Raw genomic sequence first — 23,263 nt, 5'->3', positions numbered from 1 at the left:
GGGTAAAATTTCTAATAATTAATCTTTTTAAAAAGTTTATATCTCTAATTATAGATATTACTACAGACTCTGGGAAGAAAACGTAGAGGATACAGAAAATAGATGAAAATAATTGGCCAGAAACCTACTACCCAGAAACAGCCTCTGTTCGTATTTGAGGGTTCTTCCAGGATTTTTAAAAGAGCATGCAAATATAGTCTGTGTGCTTGTAATATGCATATCCAATTTCATACAGCATACTGGATTTTCTATCTTGCTCATAACATAAATGAGAGCATTCCCTATGCCATTTAATACCCCCCCAATATACTCCTCACTGTCTGACATTTTTCCCTCACTAGTGATCTTTACCTTTCAAATAAAGTGTAACTTGTATTGCGTGGGCCCACCAGTGCTGTCGGTCTTCCAGGATTCCAAGTACATATAATCTCTTTTAAATCGTATGTCTCACAATTCAGTTTTTGAGGAATATCAGGTGGATCTAATGGGAAAAAAAATGTAGTTACAGGTGATATACAATTTCCCTGAAAACATGTTTCACAAATGTTAATTATGTTTTGTACAATTTCTTTTAAAAATGAAAATAACTTCGTGTTTACACTTTACCTTTGGAACAATGCAGGAATTTCTGTAGCATGTTTTGGAGTTGATTTTACATTAGAAATGATGGATTAAAATATGCTGATGAATGACTACTAGCTCATTTGGAAGCTCCCCAACAACGACCCCCCCACCCACCTCAAAATCTACCAAATCTCTCAGAGGAACCTGGATCCAACAAGTCAGAAAAATTTACAGGTTAAAAGTATCAATATCTAGGGGCGCCTGGGTGGCGCAGCCGGTTAAGCGTCCGACTTCAGCCAGGTCACGATCTCGCGGTCCGTGAGTTCGAGCCCCGCGTTGGGCTCTGGGCTGATGATGGCTCAGAGCCTGGAGCCTGTTTCCGATTCTGTGTCTCCCTCTCTCTCTGCCCCTCCCCCGTTCATGCTCTGTCTCTCTCTGAACAAAAAATAAATAATAAAACGTTGAAAATAAATAAATGAACATTTAAAAAAAAAAAAAAAGAAAAAAAAAGTATCAATATCTATCATTTATAACTCTGATTTGAAAAGGAATTCCAATTCAAATTAAAAGTCAACACGGGTCGTGTTACAAGTTTCAAAGTTCTTAAAGAAGTTGCAAGGACTATTACTTATAAAGTATCTCTTGGTGAAATGCTGCATCTTCCTGTAATTCAGAAGTGACTACTGCTCTTTGGTTTTTGTTCTTTATTGAAATGATTCCCTCTCATTTTGCAGGGACAAAACTAGAAAAAAAAAGAATGTGTGTGTGTGTGTGTGTGTGTGTGTGTGTCTTAGACCTTTAAAGTAATAATGGAAAATTCTGTGTTGGACACTAGTTACACAAATTGGTTATTTCCAGGGTCACCTGGGTGGCTCGGTTGGTTGAGCGTCCAACTCTTGATTTCAGCTCAGGTCACGATCCCAGGGTCATGGGATCAATCCCTGTGTCTGTTTAGATTCTCTCTCTCTCCCTCTGCTCCTCTTTTTCTCTCTCTCTCAAAAAAAAAAAAAAAAAAAAAAAAAAAAAAAAAAAAAAAAAAAGAAGAAGAAAGAAAGAAAAGAAAAAAGAAAAAAGAAATTGGTATTTCTTTTTTTTTTTTTTTTAACGTTTATTTATTATTGAGAGACAGAGACAGAGCATGAGCATGAGCAGGGGAGGGGCAGAGAGAGGGAGACACAGAATCTGAAGCAGACTTCAGGCTCCGAGCTGTCAGCACAGAGCCCGACGTGGGGCTCGAACCCACAAATGGTGAGATTATTACCTGAGCCAAAACCAAGAGTTGCATACTTAACCAACTGAGCCGCCCAGGTGTCCCAATAATTTTATTTTTTAAAAACTAAACTTTAAAAACAGTTCTTAGACTGTGTGAGTAACTGAAAAGGACTTAGCAAATTTCCCATACCTTCCTGAGATAGAATAATGTCCATAAATGATATTTTAGGTAATACTGAGTCATGAGTATTTATATTGAAGTCTAACAATGGCATAGTGAGACTAAAACTGGCATATTTGTTTTGAAAACTGTTTTAAATCTAAGGCCAAACTTTAAGTCATTTTATTAGAATGACATACCAAATTTTTGAGTACACTAAAAATGCTGATTATTTTAGTATTTGGCAGATATGTTAAGTTGAAATAGTTAAAATCCAAATAACAGGAGCAAAGAGAAAGAAGGAGAAGGGAAGATGGGAGGTAGAAAAAATATGAGAGGGCAGGATCTGAAAGGTAAGGTACTGTCTTCTCAAATAAATTAACTTATAAAGGAATCACCTGACGCTAGGTAAAAACTAGGTATAAATCAACTGTATTACCAGCAAATAGAAAATGTAGTTTAAAAAACAAAGCCATTTCTTATGAAAATGTTTTCAAATGAGCAAGTATGAAATCTGACATTGACATAAATATTTAAACACTCTAATTCTATGTCACAGTGTATTCTGTTAAAATGCTTTAAGTATGATGAAAGATTAGTATTTAGGTCAATGTTTAATGCTGAAGTGGCACTATCTATGAAAATAACTCCAGGGGCGCCTGGGTGGCTCAGTCAGTTAAGCATCCGACTTTGGATCAGGTCATGATCTCAACGCTCCTGGGTTCGAGCCCCATGTCAGGCTCTGTGCTGACAGCTCACAGCTTGGAGCCTGGAGCCCGTCTCAGATTCTGTCTCCGTCTCTTTGTCCCTCCCCCGCTCGTGCTCTCTTTCTCTCTCAAATATAAATAAACATTAAAAAAGAAAAAAAGAAAATAACTGAGTGATTACTGAAGAAATAGTGTTTATAAAATAAGATCTATTTTGCTTAGAACTGAATTAGCTCATGAACAAATACTGACAAGTATTGGTAAATAAGTATTCTTCTGTCTGCTGGATAATAAATTTATTTGCAATTACAATAATAAACTTAAGAGGAAAAAAAGCCACTGTTACTACTAGCACCAAACACCAAATTCATAGGAATAAATTTATTAGAAGATACATAAGACTTTCTATCACCAATATAAATCAAAGAAGACCTAACTAAATGGAAAGATAGACCATGTTCCTGGCTTGGATAACTCAGTATAGAAAAAATGAAAATTCTCCTAAACTGGTCTCCTCAATTAATAGATCTAATGTAATTCAAACCAAAATCCTGGTAGGTTTTTAACGTGTCTTTTGAACACATGGCCGGTTAACAGGATATCCATGAGGGAAAGAAAATAATGACTCCTGATCCCTAACTCACACCATAAACTGCCCTTGCTGTTAAGTCCCTAAAGAAATCCCTCTGAAGGGAAATTCTACCAATGCTCCGGAGTTAACAAATAGTATTTCAACCACCAAATGCTACAAATGAAGGTTAATATATGAATTAAATAGGTTTGTCCTACTATGTGACAGGTTAGAACACTGTTAGAAATAATAAAAACTTGATGGATATTCTCATCTTCTGAGTGTTAATTTTTGTCTTTTGTACTTTTAAGTGGCTGTCTCATTTTTTGGTTATCACTTATCAGGTAGCCTCACTACATACACCACTGGTTCTCAGTTTATATGCTCCATGATCATTTATGAGGAATGTTGCAAGTCATTTCCTAAAATTCCATTAGGAGAGAAATTTCTAAAGTTTAAATTTGAACATAATCTCACTTTCACTTGAACTGCAAAATGCATTTCTGGGAAGACAAAAAGGGAACACGGTTCCAGCCATCACTGAGAAGTGCACCTAAGCCTGGTCATTCCCTTGGGAGTGTATCAGCGAATCGACAGAATCCCTCCTAAGTTTCAAGAGAAGGAATAGAAAGGTGGAGAGCTGCTGGTCTAGAGCACAGCTGAGAATCAAAAAAAGTTTAAGAAAAATCACCACACAAGCAAAAGAAAATCACAAAACCCACTCACTACGTTCCACACACTTTATTCACGAGACCCTTTAGCCCAAACTCCGCCTCGAATTCAGAATTGCAGGGGAGGAAGGGAAGCAAGGACTGCTGGAGGCAAAGCCGTCAGTGTGCCGCAGGACAGTTGCCACGGGAGAGGGGACAGAAAAGCTCGAAACGCAAAGTCTCTGTGGACACTCAACACAAGCTATATAAATAGGGCAGTCTCCCACAATAACTTCTGGAAACATCCTGTACTTTTAGAACTGTAGGAGTGACCACATTAATAACGATGCCCCTGTATAACGGAGCATACGTTACACACACAAACAGGGAGAGGGGGCCCTTTCATGCATGTCCTCCAGTTACTCCTCCTTCTCAAATCTATTACTTTAAAAGTCACAGAAGCCTGCAATACACTATTGAAAGATTTTTGTGTAAAATCATTACAATGTCTTTAATTGGGGTAAGTTTTAAAAGGTATGTTTTAAATTTTTAAAAATTTACTTACTGTAGAGAGAGACAGACAGCAAGAAGGGGAGAGGGACAGAGAGAGACAGAGATTCCTAAGCAGGCTCTGTGCTGAGCATGAGGCCTGATGTGGAGCTTGATCCCACAACCTTGAGATCATGACCTGAGTTGACATCAAGAGTCGGACGCTCAACTAAGTGACTGAGCCACCCAGGTGCTCCAAAAGGTATGTTTTAAAGTTAAATTTTAAAAAGACATGTTTTAATTAGGTGGGACGTTTTACCTTTTTAATTTTAAAAGGGATGTTTTTGGTGGGAAACTGACACAGAGTGGCCCTTGAAAACACAGGGTTTGGGGAACCAACCTCCCACGAAGTTCTCATGGAACCTCCCAAAAATCTACAGCTGGCTCAATGAGAAGAGCATGCGACTCTTGATCTTGGGGGTCATGAATTTAAGCCCCATTGTTGGGCGTATTTTTTTACTAAAAAATAAACTTAAAAAAAAATCTATATATAGCTTTTGACTCCCCCAAAACTTAACTACTAGTTTACTGTTGACTGGAAGCCTCACCAATAACAGACAATTGATTAACATAACACATATTCTGTGTATTATATTCTCACAATAAAGTAAGCTATTTAACATGTTAAGAAAATCATAAGAGAAAATGCATTCACAGTACTGTACTGTATTTACTGAAAAAAATTCATGTATAAGCAGACCCATGCAGTTCGAAATTATTTTTTTGTTCAAGGGTCAACTGTTATATGAGATAATTCCTGAACAATGTAGGATTAAGAAGTATTATATACTAATTACCCTTGACTCAACACAGCTGTTAACTAAGAATTTAAAAATTACTGGCTGGATATTGCAAATCTTCTTACAAAACCTTCAAGTTATATAAATACAAGATTAGAACTCATCTTAAAACAAGCAAAAATTTGGATTTCATCTATAATTTATTAAAGAATTAAAAAAAGAGAGAAAGAAATAGCACCATCCCCCATCACTTGGAAACAGCATTAAAGCTTTCAAAGAGGACCAAAACAGACTACTAGGAACTCTTTCTTCAGTATTATATACTTACATCCTGCGAAAATAACTGTCCCAAATATGTTATCTTCTGTTGTGAAAACCACATTTGTTCCACTGTTTGCAGAAACTGAAATATTATGGATCTTGATTGCAACATTTTCCCCATCAAGATGAATAAGGGGACAATTTGTTTGGCCAATCTGTGCTGATAACACTTTTTCTTGAGTCACACAACAAAATGTTATATCTGAGCCTACAAGTATCACTTTGTCTTGAGGAAAAACCTTAGTCTGGGAATCAGGAGACCCTAGAAAGAGCAGAAGGAATCACAAATACTTTAGAAGCATTTTATCATAAAACAGCCCAGTGTATACAAAACATACTATAAAGTGTTTTGTAATAATGGTGGCCCAAAGACAAGGTATGACCCCCCAGGTTTCAAAGGAGCAAGACCTACACAAGAAATAAAAGTAGGTATGTCTTATCTACTTATGATGGGTGATGGTGGGGGAATGCAGGGGACTATAGGCCAATAGCTAAGGTCATAGGTTAATGTCTTAAGAAGTGTAAAGGTTCAAATTAAATGGGTTTATATCCACACATAAAAAATCCACACCAAGAAAAAGTCACTCATTATATAATTCTATTCCTCTGAAATGATTCTATGTATTTAGGGCTGACTTCTTACTTTCCATCAGCCTGAATATATGTTTAAGTATTCTACATCTTAAACAGAACCTTTTCTTTAATCCCAATTCCCTGCTGGTTAAAGCCACACCTTTTTATTTTCCTAAATGTCCAATCTTTTTAATTATCTTTAGTTTCCTACTTACTCTTTACCACAATGTGGGTCCTACCTTGACCATTCCACTAAGGTGTCTTGCTGGCCTAAATTGCTCAGTCCAACAGCCACTTCTCAGTCCCCCTTCCCTTTGACATCCACAGCATCGGGTGTGTTGCCTAAGCTCTAACTTCTCAAAACTCCCTTCTCTCTTGGGTTCTACACCACTCTACCCCACCGGGCTACTCTTAACCCTCTGGCTACTGTCTGCTTTGCTGGCCTCTTTTTCTTTCATCCTACCCTTAGACATTCAAGCTTGTAAGATGTGTATTCCTGGTCCCCATTTCTCTTTCCCTGAGCATGTTAACCTCCAGACGTAAACAATATGAATCGCATGTATGTTGATGATTCTCAAATAGAGATCTTCAGCTCCTACTAATCACTGCCTATGAGACACTGCTACCCAGACACTTCATAAGCACCTCAAGCTTAACATATTAAGAATGAATTTATCTTTCCCACTGAATTCATTCATATATTTTCTGCCTCAGTGGAAGACATCACCAGCTGCTCAGCTGCCCAAACTAATGCTCACATTTGGTTCTATTTCTTGGTTACCAAACACACAGTCACCAATTTTAATCCTGTGTCTTCAGTGTTCACAACTTTTCTCCCTTTTCATTTCCAAACCCAAGTGCCCTACTTTACAGCTTCACTGTCTTTTGCTGAACTGCAAAAGACCCTCCTTACTCATCTACCTGCTTCCAGTCCTTCCTTCCTCGGATCCACTTCTCCACGCTGTCGCTAGAGTGGATCTACAATAAACATCAGCCTAGGTGTTGACAACAATTTTCCAGGCCTTCTCTCCCACTGCCAACGTTCTACCTGCCTGAGTTCCATTCAGGGTGCAGATGAGTTCAGTACACTTACAGATCCCCATGTTCTCTGCAATAACTCTGCAGCTCATGTGGATCTGCTCTGTGGGCAAGAAACTAGGAGCCTTTTTTTTTTTTTAAATATAAACTTGACGTCAATAACATCTACCTAAAATTTTTAAATGTCCTTCAACGCCTACCACAGTGACTTTCAAACCTAGACGTTTATCCAATGACTCAGGAAGGTCTCTAAAAATACAGATTCCTGACTCCTACCCCAGAGTTTCTGAATCAAAATGTTCTGGGAGAGAGACTTGGCAGATCCTCAGGTGACCCTCATAACGCTAAGTGGCGTTCGGAGAACTTAAAGCTTAAACTAAACCTTAAGCAAGATTAATCTAATTCATTTGAAACGAAAGCTTTTCACATATAAGCTTACAAGAAATGTTCTTCAGTGGGCTCCAGTCACTCCACTCTTTGCGACCAGAGAAATGAGGATCGTCAACATAGCATCTAATTGCCACAGAATGGGTGGTGCACTCTAGGGGCATGTCTGAGGCCCAACTCCAGTGATGAACCGTATCTTTGCCATTCACAGTTGTGTTGTGGGTCACCTAAAAAACCAACACAAACACAAAGTGAGATTTCTAAGTGATAGGTTCGGCTTTCTTTTCAGATTAAAAGACACAACAGACTGTACACAATCACCACTAAGTTAAATAAAGGTTTGTCCTTTTGTACAACCCTCTCAGTTTTTGAAAAGGCATAATAACTTACAGAATCCATAATCGTGATTCATTTATGTTTCCTTCTTTTGTTTTCATTCCAGTATAGTCACCATACAGTGTTAAATTAGTTTCAGGTGTACAATTTGGTGATTCAACACTTCCATACAACACCTGGTGCTCATCACAATGGGTACACTTGTTTACTTCTTCAACTTTAGGCTCCACTGCGTTATTACACATGATGTTCCTTTTTCCAAAACATTCAATACATTTCACAGACAAATGTACCATTGCCTAAAATGATCTCCATTTTTCACTGAGGAAAAATAATGGGTCTGTACTTCCAAGAGTTAAAGGCAGGAGTGCCTGGGTGGCTCGGTCTGATTCTTGATTTTGGCACAGATCATGATTTCACAGTTCGTGGGGTCAAGCCCCACATCAGGCTCCTTGCACTGACAGTATGGAGTCTGCTTGGGATTCTCTATCTCCCTCTCTCTGCTCCTCTTATGCTTGTGCCCCTCTCTCTCTCAAAATAAATAACTTAAAAAGAGTTAAAGGCAAAGAGAGGAGCAGCATTTCAACAAAAAATTGTTTCAGGTTGGATTTGGATCTATGTGTTGTATGTTTAAAGTTTTATTTTTAAATATGCAACTTATAAGTAATATAAAATAATGTAAATTATTAATTTCAATTGTGAAAAATAGCAAGGATTTCAATCAAATATTGAGGATCTACTAAAAGAGACCTTGGGACCTCCAGCCAATGACAACAGCTTAAATAATTGTATTTCCCTCTCTATTACGTTCCGAAATATCTCCAATACAAAAGTGCACGGATTTTTTAAAAAGGTATAGATGCACAAGGGCAAACACAGGAGAAGAAACACCACCAGTGAAATTCTGGATGGTGGAGGGCTGATGGACAAGGGGAACGGACTCAGAAGACCTGAGAAGGCTGAACCTGAAGCTTTCAGTGGAAAAGGCAGAAACAACCTGACTTCTATCATGGAAATGCCAAAGGGCTCAGGAAAGGGCTGTATGCACCAGGCTCCTATGGAAATGCAGGTGAAGGTGAGGCACAGAACAGAAAGCTGTTTGAAAGTTGTCTGAAGATAATGTTAGATACCCAGATCCCCTCCCACATTCTGTGCTACCAAAAGACTACTCCTCTTCATCTTGGCAGATGGGAGATTAATGCTCTGGGAAAGTAAAACCAAATATCTCTGGAATGAAGAACCTCAGAAAGAATGGAGAATGGGGAATATGGTACCACAACCAGGAAGACTGCTAACCTATGCACTGTGAAGGCTGGTGTGCTCCTGCCTTCTCCCCAGCCATTAGGAGGCTGATGGCAGAGTTCCTACTTACCTGGTAGGAACCAAAACGAATTTTCTGGAGCATAGGAACAGGTCAAGATGAACACCTAAAATAATACTATTAAGATTCTGCCAACTAGATGGCCCATCCTAATCACTTATAATAACATCTCAGTCAACAAGACCCTGGATGGCAAACAGAAGTTCCTATTAGATTTAAAAATAAAAAAAAAAAAATTTGAAGAGCCACTTAAAATATGAGCAGCAACCAGGATGACCAGAAATTGAAGAAAAAGTTCTGAGGGTCAAAGATCAAAATAAAGAAAAAAGCAACTTGAAGAAACAGAACAGAAAGAAAGAATATTAGGTAAGATGTCCTCAGAGGTAAGAAGAGATATTGCATCCATTAAACAAAAAGAACAAAGAAAAGGGATATCTTGTACATTAAAAATATATATATTAATAGAAATTCAATAATCAGACTGTAAGATAAAGTTTAAGAAAAAAATGCTCAGAAAATTGAGGAAAAAAAACAGGTAGAAAGTAAGAACAGTAAGAAAATTACTTCCCAATCTAGAAGGTCTGATTTCTGAAGAACAGAGAAAACAGAGAGGAAGAAATCAAAGACATAAAATAAGAAAATTTCCCAAATTGACAGACATGTGGTTTGAGACTGAAAGGAGCCCATGACTGTCTAGCACAACAAAGGAAGACAGATCCACAATGAGAAACAAATGGAACAATGTCTTCAAATCTTGAGGAAAATTCCCCAACTTACAATTGTATACCCAGCTAAAATAGTAATCATGAATGAGTGCAAAATAGACATTTTCAGAAATGTGTCTTAATGAATTTATCAAGTAGCATTTTATACTCCCACCAGAAGTGTATGAAAGTTCCAACTGTTCTACCTCTCCTCAATATTTGGAACTGACAGTCTTTTAAATTTTGTTAGCAACTAATGAAAAAAATATCTATCTTATCTATATCTATCTATATCTATCTATATGTATATATCTATCTCTGGAAGCTATCATTGTAGCTAACAGAGAGTATCTATAATAAATAGCTAACAACTACGAGAATATACGCTTCTACCAAAATGAGAAAATAAGAGGAAGAATTCAGGAAAAAGAGGATCCATTGTAAGAAAAAGGTAAAAGGAATCTCCCGAATGATGACAGGAGACCTCTTGGACCGCAGCTTCATAACAAATGTGCCAAAAAGAAACACAGAGGTTTGCCCTGGATGGGTTACGTGTATACCTAGGTATTAATCTCTTCTAATCAAGGGCTGCTGGTAGGAGTGGAGGCTGCTGGAGCTCCTGAGAAACCTTTGGCCACGAGAGTCCTCAGCTACTTACCACACTCCTGCTGTACAAACATTATCTATGTGAACCCTCTGTAAGAAGTGTTGACAAATAAGTCAGAAGGTCTCAGAGCTATTCACAAATGTATAGCTGGTAAGATACTAGTGTGTGTGGACATTTCAACACATATAAAACTTGGAGAGAATTCAGGAATGAATTCATGGAGCATGAAAATAAAACTAAAAATACAAGACAAGAAGTTGTACCCCCCAAAAAAGGAAAATGATAATACACTACTTGGTTCAGTTGTGGATAGTGTTTATATAACCATAATACAAACAATGAATGCCAGTCTACCAAAAATTAGAGAATGAGAGAACGATATTGGAAAAAGATGGGAAAAAGAGACAGCAAGCACGGAAGCATGCAAGTGTGTGTGCCCAGGGAAGGCGAGGGGACTAAATTCTCATTACCCACTGTTAAAATAAAACATTGCTCAAAACTGAAAAGAAAAATGAAGAAAGAGAAACATAAGCATGCTATTTGGAAAATGGAAATACATAATAAAAGAATCAGGTAAAAGAATTGAAAATTGTTGTTTATAGGGAGAGAAATATGGGGGGGGGGGGAGGGTGCTGCGTAGCTCCCAGGAGTCACTGGCATCCTGGTCTGTGCAGCACATGCTTCCTTGCCCGCGTATGAGGCCATGGGCATAAATGGTAAAGTTCCAAATAAACACTAACGTATAGTATTCTTGATTCTTAAACTATCACAAAATAATAGCATATAACCTGTCACAAAATGACAGGTTATAAGCAATTATGCTTTAAATGCTGGTATTAATAGGGGCGCCTGGGTGGCGCAGTCGGTTAAGCGTCCGACTTCAGCCAGGTCACGATCTCGCGGTCCGTGAGTTCGAGCCCCGCATCGGGCTCTGGGCTGATGGCTCAGAGCCTGGAGCCTGTTTCCGATTCTGTGTCTCCCTCTCTCTCTGCCCCTCCCCCGTTCATGCTGTGTCTCTCTCTGTCCCAAAAATAAATAAACGTTAAATGCTGGTATTAATAACATATAATTATAAACAAAAATGTCACATTTTACTACAGATCTGGATCACCTGCCCTCTTACATTTCACTTTTTAAAAATTAATCTGTTCTATCTCTGTTTTTCTTGCCTCTTTCTCTACTGCTAGATACAAAGATTTTTCTTCAAAGATCGCATCCCCAAAAGTAGGGAATTGCTACTTTGTCAGTGCCACCTTCTTTCGTATCTTGTGGCAATGAGCTAGATGATCTTAAAAATAGCATCTCTGTTCATGTATGCTTGATTTCACTTATGCTGCAAAGATCAGCCTTCTAACTCTAGCAGCCCTCAGGGAGCCCCCCAAAGGAAATAATGACAACTGATAGTTGTTTAGCAGCTTTACAGATAACACTAATCATTCACTAAAGCAAAGACTGGCACCACTTCACAAATGACAAAAACGAGGTTTGGGGAAGTTACCCTAAGCCGGTAAGTGGTAACCCAAAGCACAAAGTGTCAGGCCATGATAAAAAGCCACAAGATACAATTTCAGATAAGCATAGTTATAAGACAACAATGATACAGCTATATCAAAGCTACTTGCAAATTAGACTGACAGACAAGAATTGACATTGAAATTCAAGAAAAAAGAGAGCATTTTAGGCCGAGATAATTAGGATGGGCTTTAAAATAAGGGGCAGGATGGGGCGCCTGGGTGGCTCAGTCGGTTGGGCGTCCGACTTTGGCTCAGGTCATGATCTCGCAGTCCATGAGTTCGAGCCCCGCATCGGGCTCTGTGCTGACAGCTCAGAGCCTGGAGCCTGTTTCAGATTCTGTGTCTCCCTCTCTCTCTGACCTTCCCCCATTTACGCTCTGTCTCTCTCTGTCTCAAAAATAAATGAACGTAAAAAAAAATAAATAAATAAAATAAAATTAAATTAAATTAAATAAGGGGCAGGATTTGACTTAGGTCTTGAATGTACATTCAGTCTGCACTGGTGAAAAGGAAAGGGAAGGCTCCTTACACAAAAATAAATATATCTACTTTGTAGCGGAAATTGTGGTGGGTAAGAGAAAGCGCAGACTGGAACCAAACTGCTTGTGATTGAGTCCTGGCTCCACTACTTAATGTCTTCCTGTGTCTCTGTATCTTCATCTATAAAATGGGGATGATGTTCATAGTGCCTCCCTCATGGGCCGGCTGTGAGGATGCAAAGAACATACACAGAGCTTTTACCGCAGGGTCAGGAATGCAAGGAATTAACACCTACAGAGGTTTTACAGGTATCAGCACTGCCGGAAGCACTGGAGACATGTTGCCTACAGTTATGGCGGCTCTCATTTTAGGAATGTCATACACAGAGTGTCAGAAAGGAAAAACAAGACAGTAACTATAAAGCACAGAGTCATTCTATTTTTTTTTTTACCTTTACTGTCTATCTTATCTATGCACTCAGGCAAATAATTGTAAAATCATGAGATAGTCTTCCAACTCTTAAATCTATAACTAAGTGCATTTCAAATCCATTGAGGAGGAAGAGAGTTCAAGGAACAAAAGGGGGGATTACCAAGTACCAGCTGTCAAAACTGTTCACTGCTATTCCTCATCATCCTTGCGATTAAGAGCAAACTAAAAGCAGATCATAAGGAAACCATAAACAAAATTTTAAAAAATAGAGAAAAAAACATGTACTACTAAAAGCAATAACGTTATTTCAGGTTCAGATAAATTCAAATTTACAGGCTTATACAAAACTTCTCAACAATTACTATGACTAAATAGGTTTCAAAACATTTATTTTTATGTTTATAGTATTAGACAAAAATAAAATAGAAAGTATATGGATACGTTTGTTTATGTAAAAACACGCACATGAAAAAAGCTGGAAAGAAAAAGAAAAATGTTTACTGTGTTTGTGTGGTGGAATCATGCATTATTCCTCCCTTAATTTCCTAAACTTACTGTAATGGTTATACATCATTTTAATAATTAAGTGATTTTTGAGTCATAGCATATAGTTTTTAATGAACCCTGAAAGGATAGTTGATCTACTCCCTTAACACTGTAAAGAAAAGTTCACTGATACCACCTTAAAAATATTTTAAAAATTATTTGGTTTCTTTAATGTCACAAGAAAAAAAATCTATTTTGATTCAAACTTACTAATTTTATGATTTCTGTATTTTCTTTACGCAGAATTTTAACTTCCCAGATGACATTTAAGTGACGGGGAAAAATAGAACCCCTGTCATTCCACTTCAGGTGTAATGTAGAAGTTGAGAAATCAGCAGACAAATTCAAGATCTCTGGAGTATCTGGAATTAAGGCTTGGGAAAAAAACAAAAGACAAACTTAGTAAAATAAGTAATGTTTTCTTCATATTGTAATTCTGTTAATCAACTATTTTAAACTCTATTCCTTCTTGATCAAAAAAGAATCAAGAATTAAAAGCAAGCTCTCAAAGTGACTACTGACAAAAGAGAACATATGTATTTATTTGTATAAGCAGCTCCCAATGATTCATCAGTCAAATCTGAGTAAATTATTATCAAATCTTAGTATGTTTCCTTATACAAACAGCTGCTGGGTTCCCATAATACTGTAGTGTCATCAGTCTGGAATCTATAAATAGGCAACATCAGAGAGAAGTAAAGGAGCTTCCTTTGGATAACTGTAGGTCAAGCCTAAGAAAATGACGGAATATGGAAAGGTTGCTTTGGTAGACCTTTCCATCTGTTTCCTCTGCACCCTTCCCACTCATCTCCCAGTGTCAGAACCCCCGATGCTGGTGGAAGTCACCCACCTGGGGATGCTACAAGCTATTGCTGGTGTGGGTATCTGTAAACAGCAGCAAGACCATAGGAATGACCAAGGCATTAAGTGAGGATGCCAACAGGGTACCATGCAGATCTGTGAAGTACTCAGCAGGGTAAGAAGTCCTTCAGAAAAGCTAGTTGAGCTGTGGCGTGCAATGCAGTGCAGAGGGCTGGGAGACATAATGTGATTAAGTGGGAGACCACTGGAGAAAGGCTGACCAGGGTAGCAAGGATATGGATCGTGATACCTCATCATGTGCATGAGGGATATGGAAAAGGAAAAACCCTGATAGGCACTTCAAAGAAATGACCAGATCGAAGAAATGAGGGATTAGCATAATGAGAAAGGGAAACATCTAAGATTTCTTCAAGTTTCTAGCCCAGAAAGCAGGCAAAAGGAATCACTGACATTGGGAAGAAACGGGAGGATAGGCTCTGGATGACCAAGTGTCTGGGGAGGTACAGCCTACCAGTGGAGAGGTCTGCAGATAGCAAGTGAGAACGGGGACCATCAGCACCATGGACACAGACTCAAGAGGAACTCTCTGAGTGTAGCTGAAGAAATGAACTTGAACACAGACTCAAAATGGCCAAAGCTTGTTTGAGAGCTACCAATAGACAGTCACAGCCTCACGGAGCCAGAGAACCCCAGCAAGAATCCTGACAGGCACAAGGAAACCAGAGAAGATACAGCATTGCTGAGACCAAAAGAAATGGGTTGTCATCTGGGCCAAATAAAGACAGTTCATAGAGGAAAACTGAGCAAAGACCACTGACATTAGTGAGGGTACTGTTAATATTTGAGAGAGAAGTTTGGGAGGGCAATGGGCTCTGAAGCTGCCTTACAAAAGAAAAAAAAAAAAACATGCTCAAGGATATAGTATCTCATAGGGAGAAAATGGTAAATTTCTTACTTTTCAAAATCTTCAAGTCTCCCTACCTACAAGGGATGAGTAAATTACTAAAATAGTTTGGCTCAATGAAAAACACATAAGATACGAACCTGTTCTGTTCTATGAAACATAGGCTTCTGGTATGAAGGGCAGACAATGTTGGGATTCTTTCCTGCATGTTCTCTCTTCAAATAACAATGTGAAGGTAAGTTAAAAGAAACCCAGAGACACATGTTCTTGGGGGCTCACACCTCTCCTAGCACTTCCCCAAAAAGCACAGGGGCCAGCGAAATAAGTCACGGCAAGCACAAACTGCAGGACTTTCCAGAGGTAGGGTAGCCAAATGTGCTAAGAACATAGCACTATATAACCTATATTTGCACTATACAGCCTATAACAAAAGTGGCAGAGCAAATCAATACAAATTAGTCTTGGGATTTACGAATAAGTTCTCAATAAATTTAGCTGAAATTTGCCGAGCACAGTGCTCTACACTGGATCTGTGTAAAATATTTATGGCTGTACAGGAAACAGTACATGTGGATTCAAAACCTAACCACTATGTAGCAAAGTCAACAGTTTCACAGCTACATGAGGACAGTGGAGGATGCTTTACAGGGCAAATTTTAAGTAGGAACTGCTTTTAAAACAGAAGGAGCCACTGGGGCATCTGGGTGGCTCAGGTGATTAAGTGTCCGACTCTTGGTTTCAGCTCAGGTCACGATCTCACGGTTCACGAGTTCAAGCCCGGCACTGGGCTCCAACACTGACAGCATGCAGCCTACTTGGGATTCTCTCTCTCCCTCTCTCTCTCTGCCCCTCCCCCCTCTCAAAATACAATAAATAAACTTAAAAAAAATAAAATAAAACAGAAGGAGCAACTGTATCATATACCTGAAACTAATATGTTAACTAACTGGAATTAAAATAAAAACATAATAATAATACTACTACTAATAATAATAATAATAACAATAAAACAGAAGGAGCAAACAAGGAGCAAGAAATTCAAGGTGCCAGTGTGATCACCCAGAGCAGAGGCTTCTAAGAACATGGTTCTTTCAAGTGTTTCAGGATGTCATGATCCAGTAACTTAAAGATTATGGGAGCATTTACACAAAGGCAGTATTTGTCTATTAAGATGCTCCCTCCCTGAAAAGTACACGTAATTTACATGTTATCTAAATAGAAGTGGGCTACTCTTCAAAACACAAGTCATATACAGTATTTTAAGCTAAGGAAGGTAATAATCACAATTATACAAATGAAAAGATTAAATACACACACACTTTTCTCACTACTTCATAGTATACATCCTCACAGTAAAAGGGAAGTTTCCCTAAGCTCCCATGAACTATCTATTATCTGCATTTCTTTCCAGCTAAAATGGACACTTGAGGACAATATTAATTTGCTTTCTAAAAAACAGGAACTTTTCAGCTGGGAAAGAAATGTAATCATTTGTGTTTATTTTTTAAAGCTAGTACATCTTTACCTATAACCTCCATGTTCTTCTTCCTCAGGACATCAGAAGATGGGGGCTTCCCTAGTTCATTTATGGGATCTACATGATTTTATTCTGCCTCAGACAGATCCATACTTTCAGGTTGTTTTAAGAAAAGACACTAAAAGCCTTACAAAGACTTATTTTTGTGCTAGCCCTGGCCAATTAGAAGCTTATTAAAAAAAACTGTACACACACACACACATATATATATTAGTTTTCTTTATATGTATACTGTTGAAAGCATCTGAAGAAAACTGAATTTCTCATACTTTTTTAAGTAGCCAAATGCCCCAAACTCCAGATCCTCTTAACGCACAACTGCACCAACATACCACAGCTTCTCCAGAACACAGCAGGTACTCAAAGATTTGCTGATGCAGCCACCTCCCTCTCTTATATTCATCTAGTTTGCTTTTCAATTTTCTTAGCAGTATTATCATAGTAGTAGCAGCTTAGTATTGGGATACTATTAATCTAATATTCTAATCACAATCAGACCCAGTATTATTAAAAATGCTATCAACAAACTACATGATATGCAAAAACAATGAACTATATCATTCTAGTAAGTCATCCAGAATCTGTCTTGATTTGCCTTCCTAGTTCTTTAATTTTTTTTTTTTTAATGTTTATTCATTTTTGAGAGACAAAGATAGAGCATGAGTGGGGGAGGGTCAGGCAGAGAGGGAGACACAGAATCTGAAGCAGGCTCCAGGCTCTGAGCCGTCAGCACAGAGCCTGACCCGGGGCTCAAACCCACAGACAGTGAGATCATGACCTGAGTTGAAGTCGGACGCTCAACCAACTGAGCCACACAGGCGCCCCCCCCACCCCTTTCTACTTCTTTCTATCCAATACTGACATCTTCAAGCAGCTCCCAGACAGAATCTTCTCAATACCTACTGAAAAATCAGACAACACAATCTGGCTCTCTGACAGAGTCCTGGGGAATTTTTTAAAAATCTGGAATGAAATTAAGTTAGATTCCTCATACTTTACTACAAAATAATTCCAGATGTGTAAAAGATTTAAATCGAGCATGATAATAAAACCAAAATCTCAAAGAAAAATAGCAAGAGAGTGTATTTATATAAAAATGAAAACCATGAAGTTTAAATTTTAAATTTGGGCAATTATTTGTAGGAAATATGGCAGAATTAATAACTATTGACAGCTCTTGTGAACTGATGGAGGAAAAGCTGAGTTTCAACACGAGAGAAAAATGAGAGAGGATACAGACAGTTCAGAAAAGAATGAGAATGACTGATCATTTTTTTCCAAAAAAGTAATCACAGAAATGCAAAGTCAAAGTGTTCTAACTGGGGGCCACCAGATTGAAATGGCAGAACTAAGAGAAATTGACAAAACCCAGTCCTGGCAAGGAAGTGAAGAACAAGTCCCCTCTAGTGTGACGTTTGCAAAGAGACTCAAATGCAAAGAGACTCAAAAGTTTTGGAGAGCAACTGGCAATGGACATCAAAGTCCTAACAAGGGACTGTTTTTAATGCAGCTTTCCCAATTCTAGGAATTTAGCCTAAGGACATCATCACACAAATCAGAAACACATATTTGCGAAACATGTTCATTAAAGCATTGGTTATTACACTGAAAGACCAGAAATAAAAATCTCAATGTTAATAATCAGTCACTTAAGTAATTACGGTACCTCCACTCAGTGGAATACTCTGCAGCCTATACAAATAATACAGATTTATTTAGATATCAAACCGAAAACTCTGTTTTCTGTTAAGCAGGTTACAAAGTAATAATATGAACCTCACTGTTTATATGTATATGCACAGAAAATATATTTAAGTGTTAACAGTATTTCTCTGTGGGTATTGAGATCATGGCTGATCTGTTCAAAACATTCTCACATGGATCTCACATACAGCTACAGAAAGAAAGTAACAAACATGGCTCTTCTCTCTTTAACTTAAAAGGCAGTGAGACAGATGCTAAGTTCCTGGAAAGCACGCTTTGTTACTATCCTTTCAAAATCTGTTCTATCTCAGACACAGACCGCTCCAAACATGCATCTTATCTATAAATTTGAACAAGTCACCAAGTTAATTATATTTTTCTCCTGTTGCAAAGTAAGTCATCCTTATAAGACTCATCATAATGTCATTACGATGCCACGCCCTCAGAGTTGTCAGGAGAGAAAGAAATCTGCTTCTCCCACCATTAAGAGTCAAGAGTACTGGGGTTTTTTTTTTTTTTTTTTTTTTAATTTTTTTTTTTCAACGTTTATTTATTTTTGGGACAGAGACAGAGCATGAACGGGGGAGGAGCAGAGAGAGAGGGAGACACAGAATCGGAAACAGGCTCCAGGCTCTGAGCCATCAGCCCAGAGCCTGACGCGGGGCTCGAACTCACGGACCGCGAGATCGTGACCTGGCTGAAGTCGGATGCTTAACCGACTGCGCCACCCAGGCGCCCCAAGAGTACTGGGGTTTTTAAGGTCTCAGTGTGTAGCAAAATCTCCATCTCCATCAGTCTGGGCTATGTCACGAGGGTAACATAGGTCGTAGGCATTCAATCAACACACGTGTAGAAGATCTTGCCACGTGCAAGGCAGTGGGCGAGGTGCCAGGTGTAGAAGGCACACTCCCTGCCCTACTGAGCCTATTTCTTGCAGAAGCAACAAACGCAGTGCCTTATTACATAACGCATTATTAATGCAACTGTGAGAAATGCCACGAAGGAGAAAAACACACTGCCTGAGGGAATGTTAAGAAAGGAATCGGATCTCCTCTGGGAGGGGATAGTCAAAGACCACTTCCTAGAGCATGCGACACCTGAGGAATTCGGAAAGGTATGCAGGAATCAACGAGGCGAAGTGATGCCAAGAAAAGTACCCGCATGTGGAAAGGATCGTCAACTCTGTGACATTTACTCTGACTCCTTCCTTCCTGATCCTGGCTATGCTCTAGAATCCACAGTATGGTTGCTGGGGAAATGCAACTATTAGTCTAACAAGTGGAATTCAAAAGAAGAGTAAACTTCTGCCAATTACAAAGCACTGTTGCTGCCTTATTTTCAAATCAATTTTCTTTTCAAATACTTACAAACATTTTTTTCATTTAGTGTGAATTTACTTATAGGATTTCCAAAATCATATAGACGATTTATGGTTATTTCATGATCGCCAGGTAAAAGAGCTGGGATTTTAGCATTTGTTTTCTCTGACTGATAACAAGAACGGGACCTGCAATATAAAAAATCACATTTTAATTAGTGGATAAAACTAATAGTGCAATTTTCACAAAAGCCTGATTAACGCAAAATGCACCAGAAAATACTTTCTGTTCTTTCATACAGAAACACGATAGGTTACACTGCGTTTTAAGACTGAGAAAAGAGAGGTTAATGGCGAGTGCATCAACATGGAGGATGAATAACCAGATTGGGCCAGAAAGTCGAGTGATAAGCAGAGATGGTCATTTCAAGAAACTCAGGATTTCAACATGCCCTTCACACTCCCACCAGCCTTCCCTCTGCAGCCTTCCCTCGAGCTGCACACGCCTGCTCCCATAACCCCCCACCCCTCTACAGAAGACCATCACAGAGTCTCACGTGCAGAGGCTGCTCCACAGGTAGTGGACAAGAATGAAACTGGCTGTCTGTGGCCCTTCAAACACACCCTCGACTTGGCCACTGCTCCTGTTTTGGCTCATGGTTTGGTCTGAACAACACTTTCTCATCCGCTCTGTTTCCAAAGCTCTTCCAGTTCCCCACCCATTATCCCTTGGACAAAAGTCATTCCTCTCCTCTGTGGTTTCATGGCCCTCTGAACCTTTCAAGAGCGCATTTATATTATTTTTACCGTTATTCGTGTATATTTCTAACGTCCCATGCAAATCTGAACTCAAAGGGACTCTGCGGTGTCCCGGTGTCCCTGCCCGGCACCTCACGAGGGCCTCTCCACGTCACTCGCTAGGAGGGACCACCACGGAACAGGTCGGCTCACCTGTTCTCAGCCTCACAGCGGGAGGCTTGGTTAGGTGTCAGTAACACAGAACCACCTGAATTCGCTAAATCGTGCTATTCCATAAGTTCCATTATGCCACTGAGCCCCTATCCTTTCAGGCTGGAATGTCCTTCTGTCCTTTTGCTGCTGAGAAGACCGGGAATTCGTACTCCGCAATCACCCCTCCAACAGCCTCTCCGGCACCCCACGCTCCTCAGTCAATGCTCCGTCAGCCCTTCACATAGAATTTCCGCATTTCCGGCAGCACCTGACCCACAGCACTGCTACGACTGGTCTCCTGTGAACAGAGAGCCAGAACAACTCCCTCTCCCTGTGGCCGGAGGTAAGCCACTCATGTTATTCACCAGGTTTGTCAGGTTCTCCCAGACCTGCTGGACTCACAGCAGGACTGCACTTCCCACTCCTCCGAGGCAAGGCGTAGCGATGCGACTTTATTTGTGGAGAAATGGGAGTGAAAGTCACATCTGTCACTTCAGGAAGGAAGCTGTGAAAGCCAGCACTTCATGCACTGGAGGGTGAGGGAGCACTAGGCCGGGGGCCCTGCGGGAGAGACTCGGGGTAGAGATGCCAGGTGGCCCCAGAGGGCCACAGGACGAAAGCAGGTAATAAGCCTTTATTTTCACAGCAAATAAGATGTTAGAGCTGTTTCTGCAACACAACCAAGCTCCTCCTGGTTGACAAATTCCCACAAAGCTTAGACTAATGCTCAATAAATGTACACCAAACGGGGAAAACCTGAGTAGTACTTAAATGCAGACTTACGTCAATTCGCATCAGGACCGCCCATCAGCCAACTGGCCTCAGAGCCGCCGTGCTGAACAACTCTGGTGTCGCTGAACCACTTTGCCTGGGCCCGTGGAGTCAGGGACAGCGAAGAGAATGTTCTGGTTTGCAGAGAGCCCAAAGGCCTCACCTCCAGGCTTCGGAGCTTGTGGCCTTCTCCAAGATCGCCCGAGAGGGGGAAGGTGGTGGGACCTGCGACTGGCCTCCTGATGTCCACTCTCCCTTTCCCTACATTAACCCCAGGTTTATCCAGGCACACTACCCCGCCTCTTACGCAAAGAGACTTCCTCATTTGACTGACTTCTGCCAAAAAGATGCAAGCAGGTGCAAGATGTGTTGTGTGGGACTTCTTACACCCTTCTTTTCCTCATTGCTTTCTGGAAAGGCAGACATGACGGCCACTCCTCAAGCATCCTGGGACCATGAGGACCTCTGCCAAAGGTGGCACGGCAGCATGATAAAGAGGAACCTGGGTCTCTCATCAACAACCATGTCAGCCTTGAACTGCCTACTCCAGACCTGACCTTTCCCGTTTGGCAGAGTCAAAACCTCAACCTAACTGATCTAGACAGATGGTGTGGGACAGACCAGTAAAACTTCTCTACAGATCAGAATCCACAACATATTCAAGGTGTGTTCCATACTTATCATTCATATAACAAAACAATCAAAGTTTTAACCAGGAGAAGGGTTTTTTTCCACTTTGATTGACGTAAGATTCAGATTTTTTAGGAGATAGCTAAGATTTAAAATTTCATTAAAAAATTTCTAGAACAAAATCTCTATGCTCTACAATTGAAGACCTTTAGGTTACAGCTAATAATCAAAGTATCTCTATTACCTGCTTTCAATGCAAACTTCATAAACAGTACCATGGCCTGCTCCAGAGGGTGCTTTCCAAGAACAGTCCCACACTTGCAAATTGTTAGTGATACACTTCAAATCACGAGGAGCCCCTGGAGAAGGAGAGAAACACACACACACACAGAACATGCTTAATAATTTAACTGCACTATAAAAAGGTCAACACATCAAATCATCTTTAGTCATGAGTATGAGCACATGTGTCTGCACAGGAGCCAGGTTCTTTCTGCAGGACTGACTGCAGAGTCACAGGAGGGACTGGTTTTAGATTTCTCTTTGTAGCTGTGGATTAAAAAAGGAGAGGAAACCGATGGACGTGGGCCAACCACTAGACCACCTAGGGACTGGGCCTCCATCAAAGTCCCACCTCCAGCCACTAAGATAAATGCAGGGAGGGACGGTAGAGTCAAGGATGAGACCCAGAGAGGGCCTAGAAGATCTTTTAAATAGCCCCATTGGCCCCACTCCTTCCCCCAAAACAAATAACTACAAGTAAAAATTACGTGTTCCCCATGCCCACAAACACAGCTTCTGAGCACTTGTAGCCATTGCTGTCTCTTTGCCTGTTACCAGACTGCTACCTGCACGGAAACCCCATAACCAATCTTTAGATTTTTATGAAGCATATGACATTTACACAGTAATGAACTGACACGAGTCTGAAAAATATGTCTTTTGTGTAGGCCTAAACAACTGAAAAGTAACAAATGACTCAGAAGATTATAATCCTAATAGTGCTTATTCATACCTATAAAATAATATTAGGTCATGGAATACAGAAGCACTATACAATGAAAAATTATCATGCTGAAAAGAAAATGAAAAAAAAGGAGGGTATGAGAGGGAGGACAAAAGGCAAAAGGAAGGAAGAGAGGGAAGGAGGGAGTGGATAAAGCAATTATAGTGTAAAAAAGGTTATTCCCTCTCAGACTCTATATAAATGTCTC

General features: G+C 39.7%; 1 protein-coding gene across 1 annotated transcript in view; it reads right to left on the bottom strand.

Annotated features, from left to right (window-relative positions):
* Positions 1–23,263, bottom strand: part of LIFR (LIF receptor subunit alpha) — a 79,388-nt gene that overhangs the window by 31,146 nt on the left and 24,979 nt on the right. Inside the window, exons 3-8 of the mRNA XM_045439799.1 lie at positions 22,294–22,408; positions 19,747–19,886; positions 13,623–13,786; positions 7,525–7,699; positions 5,482–5,736; positions 352–481 (exon numbers count right to left, since the gene is read on the bottom strand). Of these exons, the coding sequence (XP_045295755.1) occupies positions 352–481; positions 5,482–5,736; positions 7,525–7,699; positions 13,623–13,786; positions 19,747–19,886; positions 22,294–22,408 (979 nt within the window). The remainder of the gene's footprint in view (positions 1–351; positions 482–5,481; positions 5,737–7,524; positions 7,700–13,622; positions 13,787–19,746; positions 19,887–22,293; positions 22,409–23,263) is intronic.

The sequence above is a fragment of the Leopardus geoffroyi genome, chromosome A1 (assembly GCF_018350155.1).
Source record: "Leopardus geoffroyi isolate Oge1 chromosome A1, O.geoffroyi_Oge1_pat1.0, whole genome shotgun sequence".
Lineage (NCBI taxonomy): Eukaryota > Metazoa > Chordata > Mammalia > Carnivora > Felidae > Leopardus > Leopardus geoffroyi.
The sequence above is the reverse complement of the archived record's forward strand: the minus strand, read 5'-3'. Positions and strand labels throughout refer to the sequence as shown.